Source organism: Cyanistes caeruleus, unplaced genomic scaffold, assembly GCF_971803275.1.
Source record: "Cyanistes caeruleus unplaced genomic scaffold, bCyaCae1.hap1.1 HAP1_SCAFFOLD_89, whole genome shotgun sequence".
NCBI lineage: Eukaryota > Metazoa > Chordata > Aves > Passeriformes > Paridae > Cyanistes > Cyanistes caeruleus.
In genome coordinates, this window is record NW_028255894.1 from 1,095,537 (window position 1) to 1,104,330 (window position 8,794).

The following is an 8,794-nucleotide window of genomic DNA, read 5'->3' on the forward strand; positions in this document are numbered from 1 at the left end:
AGACAGCTGGGGAGGGCTCTTGCTCCCTGCCCTCATCCCAGTCCCAGAAATGCCAGTAGCTCCCCCATACTTGGACCAGCTCTTGCTCAAGGCCTTCATCCCACTCAGAGAGCTCCTGGCAGCTCTGGGCTTCTCCTGGGGACAGCTGTGGCTCAGTGCAGGCTTCCCCTGGAGTCCCTTGCTGGAACTTGTTCATTTCTCCTGGGCAGAGCTCTGTCTCTTCCTCAGCGCAGGACTCCACGGCTCCTCTCCTCCCTCTGCTTGCCCTCTCAGCCTCCTCCTGCTGCTCCCTCAAGGCCTGGGCTCTCTGTGAGCCGGGCCAGGGCCTGGGGGGCTGGGACTTGGGCTTCGCCTTCTCCTCCTCCGTGCCTGCAGTCCTCTGGCACACACAGGTACCTGGACACAGCCACTGTCCTGGGACTGACCCGGGCCCCACAAGCCCTTTATATACCCCCCAGCCGGGGCGGGGCTCTGCCATGTCACAATGGACTTGGGGCACCGCAAGGTCCCGCGTCACCACGGCCCCTGACGCACCGTGCCTGTGTCACAAAGGCCACCCCAGCACCCCGTGCCTGTGTCACAAAGGGCACCCCGGCACCCCGTGCCTGTGTCACAAAGGCCACCCCGGCACCCCTTCAACAGCCCAAGGCACCAGGAGCGGCCTGGAGCAGCCCAGGCCTTGGGGGATTGCAGCCCCTTCTTCTCAGCCGCTCCTAGAGTATATAGTACTAGTATTCTATTACTATGATTGGATATAGAGTGATTGTGGTGCAGTGAGGTGCTGGAACAGGGTGAAGTGAAAATTTGAGGCCTTGAGAGCCAATGAGAAAACTGTTTTCCAGTAGAGCTCACAAAGACAGATGAAGAAGACTTTTGCCTTTGAATAACTCATCCTTTAAATGCCATCCCTAGACTCATGGCCCATACACATCTCAGAGTGATGTGAAATGGGAGGAGTGAGCTCTGATAGCAGCATTTCTGGGCAGCTGACATCAGGGCAATAGAAAACTATAGCAGAAATAGTTTTCTTGTGAGAAACTCTATAGATTAGCAGAAAGAGACTTCTGTTTCTCTACAAAGACTGATTAAAAGACTCTATCGAGAATTGGGACTGTTCTGGACACCAAAGTTCCAAGGTTCTTTGGTCTCTGTGTTGTCATGTGAACAAAAGAATGGTGGGTAGTAGGGGATAAAAAGAGTTTTCTGGAAGTTTATTCTGGTGTTCTTATTCTTATATTTTGTCAATAATCTTTCTTTATTCCTTTTAAGTTTTAAGCCTGTTTTGCTCTTGTTCTAATCCATATCTCACAGCAAAAAATAAGTAATTTTTTTGTTAGTTACTGGTTTAAAACCACGACACTGCATTACCAGCTTGCTGCTGTGCCGATGCTGCCACCACCCACAGCAAGGCCCTGTGTCCCTGAAGGGACCCGCCCTGCTCTGTGGCCTGGACTGAAGGTGGGTCCCTCCTGCCAGGGCAGGGCCCAGCACAGCTCTTCTGTTCCAATAAAGAGATGGAGCTCTCACCCCAGTGTCTGGCTGGTACCACCAGCAAAGCCCACACAGCACCAGCCCTGGCTGAGCTCCATGTCCAGGAGCAGGCAGGGCTGACCCTGGTGTGGGCAGGCAGGAGCCAGGCAGGGGCTGCTGTGACCAGAGGCAGGGCCCCGAGGGGCTGGGGGAGTCTGTGTTGAGCATCCCTGGGATGAGGGCACATTTCCTTCAGTGGCATCACCTGGGCCTGGACCTCCTCCAGTGCCATGCCCAGGAAAAGAGGCAACCATCAAGAGCATCTCCTGGGACACCGCCTGACCAGCAATGTCAGCAGGCAAAAACAAGGTTTTGTTTAGCAATGACCCTTTGATGAAGTCAAAGATTCACAGTCAGAGCAGTCCTCTAGTACAGATGGGAGTACACTTGGGGCAGACATCTAAGGCCATGAGGTCACAGAAGGCTCTGGGGTGACAGCAGGCAGAGGTGACAGCAGGCTCTGAGGTCACAGAGGTCCCAGAGCCCCGTGGCTGCCCAGCACCACAAGGACCGAGCAGTCAGTCCTTGACCACGACTGTTGTGGCAGCAGCGGCGGCGGCAGCAGCGGTGCTGACATTGGGACAGCGGTGTCAGGACAGTGGTGGCAGCAAGAGCTGCAGGACTGGCAGTGGGCAAGGCACCATGGCCTTTGCTCTGCGCCTCCTCCTCCTGCTCCTCCTGGCAGTGGCCCTGCCTGACAGGGCTGCCCAGGCTGCTCCGTGGCGAGCAGGGCGAGCAGGTGAGCCGGCAGCCTCAGTCCCCTTTCCCAGGACAGTGCTCCCTTCTCCCTGGGAAGTGTTGGGGATGGTTTTCCCCAGGGCTTAAGGGAGGGTTTCCTCTGTGAGAGGGACAGAGGCCTCAGGGGCCCTTGGCTGGCCCCACTGCCCTTCCAGGGATGTTGCACAGGGCCTGCAAAGAGGGTGGAGAGTGACCAGAGCCAGCCCAGAGCTCCCCAGGCTCCTCTGCAGCTTTGGCCATGTCCATTGACATCTGGCTCCCACAGCCTTACCTGACCCCCTTGCAGTGCCCAGTTCCCTAAAACAGAATGGGATCCCAGCACACCATGGAATGGTTCTGATCTGTGCTTCCTTCCAGATGAGGGTGGTAGGAAGGCTTCTCCAGCAGCTTGGCTTCATGAAGATTTTCTGCCTCTGGAGCCCCATGCAGGTATGTTCTCACTGCCCAACAAGGAATAAACACTGACACCCTGGCAGGAAGCAGGTGACAGAAGCTGCTGTGGCTGTTGAGTTACAGGTGTGTCTGCAGCGAGGACATTTCAAGCTCCTTTTCTGGTTGCTGCACGCAAGCCCAGCTCCCATCACAGGGGTGAGTGGTGTGTCCCTGCTGATCCCACAGGCTGAGCCCTGGTTCTGTGGGATCCATTCATCTGAAATGGAAATACTTTCTGTTAAGGTTCTCCTATAGGGAGGAACAAACCTACAGGAGACAAGAGGCTGAGTGATTTGGAGAGATGCCGTGGTGGGTCCACGTCCCTCAGCCTTTTCCTGAGACTCAGCAGCCGGGGGCTTTCTCTGCACATCTGGACACGCCGTGCCTGGCACAGCAGGAAGGGATCCATGGCAGCCTTGCTGCCCTGCTGCTGCTTTCACAGCCTGCAGGGCTGTTTCCCAGCCTGGCCTGGCTGCAGCTTCTCCCCAGCCTCAGCAGGAAGGCATTTGGCATCAGCTGACAGGGAGCCCAAACTGCACCATGGGCTATGCACACCCTGAGATCCCCTGCAATTTCCTGGTCTCAGGCTGGATCAGGTGTAGGGCCTGCTTGGAGGAGGGAGGGTCCCGGCCAGCCCCAATAACCTGGCCTTTCTCCTGATCCTTATCCATGACTTTGACAAATATTGCCTCTTGAACATGCCACCTCCCCAGTGGGGAATGGTTCCATCTGATCCAGCTGTGGCTCTTCCTTTCTCCAGAGATGAACCCAAAGGCTGTGCTGAAGGCGGCGTTTCCCGGAGGAAGCAGTGGCTCATGGGCAGCCTCTGCTGCAGGAAGGGAGGCCATGCCAGGCACAGTCCCAGGAGGTAATTGCTGTGCCTCTGGGCCTGAGCCCTGCTGAGGCTTGAGCTGTAAATCTCTGCTGCTTGGCAGTGCCTGCCTTTCAGGGATTTTGCACAGAGCATGGAAAAGGTGTTGAGAATGTCCAGAGCCAGTCCAGAGCTTTCCCCAGGCCACTCTGCAGCTTTGGCCATGTCCATTGACATCTGGCTCCCACGGCCTTACCTGACCCCCTTGCAGTGCCCAGTTCCCTAAGGCAGAAGGGGATCCCAGCACACCATGGAATGGTTCTGATCTGTGCTCCCTTCTAGATTTGGATCGTGACATGGAACATCTGGAAGTGGTGGTAGATGGTGGTTTGAAGACCTTGCCAGATGCTGGAGGCAAGTTCTCAATGTCCCTTTCTGCACAGAACAATCAGTGTCAAGGTGGCAAGAGCTCACTCATGTGCCATTTCCCTTGAGAGTCTGAAGGTTGATGGATTCTGGAAACCTTGCCCTGCTCCCTTCTGGAGCCCTGAGTGATCCCACAGCATTGCTGTCAGTGGGAGGAAGGAGCATTTAGCTGTCAATCCTCTTCCCATGTGCAATGCCAATGTCTCCTTCCGTGTGCCCTGTGCAGCCATGGAAAAGAGCAGAGAGGGAAGGGCCAGGCCCAGGGCTGTGCCCCAGGGCTGTGCCTTGTGTGGCTTCTTTCTGGCCCCATGGGAACCTGAGATGCTCCAGCTGCCAAGCCCTGGCCCTGCCTGGGGCTCAGTTCAGAGCTGCTGGCAGCTCCAGGGAGTCCTTTCTCCCCTGACTGCCATGCAAGGGGCTCCTTCCATCCCATTGTGGGGCCACTGCAGGCACGAGGTCTCCCTGCTCCTGCTACTGACTGGAAGGCAGAGATGAGGGAGTGCCTTGGAGGGCACCAATCACCCAGGTGCACTCACTGCCACTCCAGCATGAAGAAGAATCTTCAGCAGTGTCACAGGAGCTGTTCTGTCCTGCCTTTCTTTGCAGATGAACCTGATGATGAGGATGATCTGGATTCCCCGTCCATATCAGTTACTGAGCCTGATGATGAGGAAGATTCTGAGGGTAAGTGAAGGCCTTTCCCCCTGGGAGAGCTGCCAGCTCAAGGCTCGGCCAGGGCGGCATCGCTGCAGGTGCCAGGACAGAGCCGTGCACGTGGGTGCCCTCGCCCTGTGTGATCCTCTCACTGCTCCTGTGGCTCAGTGCTGCCTGTACAGCAGAGATGAAAGAAGCTTCTGTGGCTGTTGAGTTACAGGTGTGTCTGAAGCAAGGACTTTCCCAGCTCCTGAGCTGGATTCTGCAAGCAAGCCCAGCTCCCATCACAGGGGTGTGGTGTGTCCCTGCTGACCCCACAGGCTGAGCACTGGTTGTGTGGGATCCATTCCTGGGAAATGGAAATACTTTATATTATGTTCCCCTGAGGAAGAAGAACAAACCTATAGGAGATAGTAATGTAGCAATGGGGGAACTCAAATATCTGGACATAATTCTGAATGATCTGGAGGGACGCCATGGTGGATCCATGTCCCTCAGCCTTCTCCTGAGACTCAGCAGCCGGGGGCTTTCTCTGCACATCTGGACACACCATGCCCGGCACAGCAGGAAGGGATCCATGTCAGCCTCACTGCCCCACTGCTGCTTTCACGGCCTGCAGGGCTGTTTCCCAGCCTGGCCTGGCTGCAATTTCTCCCCAGCCTCTGCAGGAAGGCATTTGGCATCAGCTGACAGGAGCCCAAACTGCAGCACAGGCCATGCACACCCTGAGATCCCCTGAAAATTTCCAGTCTTGGGCTAGTTCAGGTTTAGGGTCTGTTTGGAAGAGGGAGGGCCCTGGAGCATTTCCAAAACCCTGGGCATTTTCCTGATCCTTATCCATGTCTTTGACAAGTATTGCCTGGAGAAGACCAGCACAGCACAGAGAAATTGTGCCATTCCAGCTCAGGGGGTTGAGAAGTCTTGTGCCAAGGGGTGGCAAGGTGCCTGCAAGCCCCAGCTCTGGGGGAAACAGAGAATGTCCTGGCTATATCCAGCGTGCTGCCAGATCAGCCGTGGAGCACAGCACAGGCTCACGCTGCCCATTGCTCCCACAGATGCAGCTGGCACCACAGCACATGCTCAGAACATCTGGGAAAGCATGAGAAGAGTTTTCTACCAGGGAACACATGGTTTGATTAAGTTAATGGCCATTGTGGCTGGTGGAGCACTTTTCCTGATGGCGTGCTGTGCCGGAATCTGGTATTGCTGGAAGACAAAACGGTGAGTGTTTTGCTGATCTCGGCCTCCAACAGCTTCTTGAAAGGCTGCTCATAGCCAGGAAACATTCCCAGTGAGGCTGCTGTGGACTTGTGGCTAGTCCTTGGTTGCCCAAAACACTCTGCTGAGAGTTCTGCTGCTGCCCAGACCTTTCATTGGCCTCTTAATTGCTGGGCCTTGTCCTGGGGAGCCCGCTGGGGCTGCAGCCAGTGCTGGCTGCCACTGAGGCTGCCTGGCCAAGAGCAGCCCCAGGAGCAGCGGGCAGAGGCAAAGCAAGGTGGGCAGGAGAAAGAGCGGGGACGAGATTGCCCTTGACAGGCAGAGGTGCTCTGGGGCCCGCTCCTGGCCAGGGACCCTGCCCAGAGCCATCCCCTGCTCTCCAGGGCCTTGAGGGGCAGCTGTCCAGCTGGGCCAAGCTGTGCCAGCAGCTCCAGCCGTGCTGGAGAGCCTTGGCAGCTCTGGGCCCTGCTGTGCAGGAGGGTCCCTGTGTGCCAGCAGCAGCTGGGGGCCTCAGCCACCTCCTCTCTCCACAGGAGCACCTCTGCAGCTTCAGAAGACTGGCGAAAGACTTTGGTCACTGAGAAGCTGCATCTGTCATCCCCGCTCTTCACATCTGTCCCCATGTGCCAAGCTACATCTGCATCCCCATCTTGAGGGCATCCCAAGACCCCCACCTCCCATGCGAGACCCTCTGCCCCTGACTCCCCTGGCCCTGGTCCCTGCCAGGACTGAAACTGGGCAGCCCCTGTGCACCAGAGCAGGGGTTGGCCCATGCTTTTTGTTCCAATAAAGAGATGGAGCTCTCACCCCAGTGTCTGGCTGGTACCACCAGCACAGCCCACACTTCACCAGCCCTGGCTGAGCTCCATGTCCAGGAACAGCTGGGGGTGCCCACAGTGTGGGCAGGCAGGAGCCAGGCAGGGGCTGCCGTGACCAGCGGTGGGGCCCTGAGGGGCTGGGGGAGCCCATGCTGAGCGTCCCTGGGCTGTGAGGGTACATTTCCTTCAGTGGCATCACCTGGGCCTGCACCTCATGAGGCACACAGGGAAAATTTGGGCTCTCTCCTGAGGTGTGCAGGGATCCCCCATGAGGAGTGCAGCAGGGTTAAATTGAGAGGGTTTTTTACTCTTCCCAGCACAGCAAAGGGGACGCTCTTGGCCGAGGTTTTGCAAAGCTGGGAGGAAGCCTCTTGTGAGCCCTGGGGCCCGGCCTGTGGGCACAGCGGGCAGGCAGAGCCCATCCCTTGAGGCCAGTCCAGGCTGCTCGGGCCGGGCCGGGCCGGGCCAGGTGAGGGCCACAGCAGGGAAGGGCCACGGCCGTGGGCTCTGATGAGGCTGCTGAGCTTCACCCTGGCCCTGTGCTGCAGCCAAACACACATTTACAACCACAGCCATTCTCTGGGGCACAGGAGGCACCCAGGGCTATAACTGAGGCCGTGGCTTCTCACCCTGAAGGGAGGCTGGCTCTGTTGGTTCAGAGGGCACAGCTTAGATCCCAGTTCCCTTTGTAAACCTGCTGGGGAAGTGTTGAGGGCAGAGAGTTCCAACCCTTCTCACTAAGAAGTGTGGCTGATGCTGTGGGTTTTTTTAATTTTTTGCCCTCTAAATTTGTGTCCTGGCAGAGGATTAAGTTTGCTTGCTCTCAGTAAGACCCTTTTCTTCTTGGTGCTGTTGTAAATGAAATTAAAATCAGACAACTAGATCGATTGAGTTAATAGCAATTAAATAACAAGGGAAAAAATTATACAATTTAGTGAATTGAATACAAGAATAAAATTTAGTAAAAGAATTCAATTTAGTAATTTGAATAGCAATTTGGTATAAAAGGAATACAACTTAGTAAAAGAGTACAATTTAGTGAATATCTTCATATATATATATATATATATGTATGTATGTATGTATGTATGTGAATATAGTTTGCCAGTAATTAAGTATGATTAAAGCATAAGCAAAACTGACCGAGCTACAGAGAGGACTTCTCACCCCACCTCACATACAAAACAAAGCAATTCAAACAAAACTCATATACTGTATGCTTATAATATTCATTAATGTTTCTCTTAAGTTTTCTCATATTTCTGATTCTTTGACTTTACGTCACTATTCGTCATGGTGCATGCTTCATTTGTTGCTAGGGGGTCTTCAGTCTTCTTTTGGTGGTCTTTAGGATGAAGGCTTACACTCATCCTTGTTGTCCTCTGGATAACTTTAAAGGCTGTGCATGCTTACTAAGTGTTATGTTATGTAAGTAAGCATTGTGTTCCACTAATTAGTCTTACATTTCATAATTTTCAGGCCCTATGCCTAAAGTCGTTCCAACTTTGTCCATCTCATGGTCAATTTTCTCTTGGGACATTACTTATCCCAGAACTACATAATCTATCTTAATTTTGACACGTAACATTTTTAAAGGGGTACATCTGCTTGTAACACCAATTCCCCTGATTGCTTCTAATAATAACTTTCCAAACAGTTACAATTTAGTTAGCACAAATCATTTCCATTTATCACAAGGGGATTCACAGAGCTCATCCTGATGGATGAGGAAAAGGGAGTGGGAACTCAGCAGTGAGGAGACCTGAGGGCTGGAGAGCAGCTCTGAAAGACACTAAACTCCCACCAGACTTCTGAAACATTGCTGTTCTTCAGCCAGTGACAGGATGAGTCCCTGAGACTGGGGCTCGGCCTTCCTTGTGGTGAGGGGCATCAAGGAAGGCTGCAGTGTGATGGAGACTGTGATGGGCTGGGAACTCACTGGGGGAAAGGAGGGAGCAGTTGTGAAGTAAAAGGCAGGTGTGGGGACAGAACTGTTCAGAGAAGGGCTGAGCTACAGCTTGAGCAAGATGAAAAATGTCATTTGGGGTCATCCCAGATGGATTTCATTTCAGAAGTCATGGAACAAGTTTAATTTTTGGGGGGTGTCATGTTTTCCCTTGGAGGTGGACACTCTGCAGACTTGAGCTGCATTGCCAAAATGCTCAAG

At 54.2% G+C, this 8,794-nt stretch overlaps 2 protein-coding genes across 3 annotated transcripts in view; one reads left to right on the forward strand and one right to left on the reverse strand.

Annotated features, from left to right (window-relative positions):
• Positions 1-8,794, reverse strand: part of LOC147646634 (uncharacterized) — a 272,424-nt gene that overhangs the window by 202,453 nt on the left and 61,177 nt on the right. The gene's annotated exons all lie outside the window — the stretch shown is intronic.
• On the forward strand, positions 274-6,615 carry LOC147646642 (uncharacterized). 2 transcript variants are annotated; one of them, XM_086873220.1, is made up of 7 exons: positions 274-2,269; positions 2,626-2,856; positions 3,461-3,568; positions 3,854-3,925; positions 4,544-4,621; positions 5,647-5,812; positions 6,343-6,615. In XM_086873220.1, exons 3-7 carry the CDS (start codon positions 3,463-3,465, stop codon positions 6,461-6,463), a joined length of 543 nt encoding a protein of 180 aa, XP_086729346.1. In that variant the 5' UTR covers positions 274-2,269; positions 2,626-2,856; positions 3,461-3,462; the 3' UTR covers positions 6,464-6,615. The 2 variants fall into 2 exon arrangements, with proteins under 2 accessions (XP_086729346.1, XP_086729347.1); XM_086873221.1 differs by having other exon boundaries at positions 2,626-3,568.

Coding starts and splice junctions, on each gene's coding strand:
- LOC147646642 (XM_086873221.1), top strand. CDS start 3,463: ATGAACCCAAAGGCTGTGCTGAAGGCGGCGTTTCCCGGAGGAAGCAGT. Junction 3,926..4,543: donor GACCTTGCCAGATGCTGGAG/GCAAGTTCTCAA, acceptor CTTTCTTTGCAG/ATGAACCTGATGATGAGGAT. Junction 4,622..5,646: donor TGATGAGGAAGATTCTGAGG/GTAAGTGAAGGC, acceptor TTGCTCCCACAG/ATGCAGCTGGCACCACAGCA.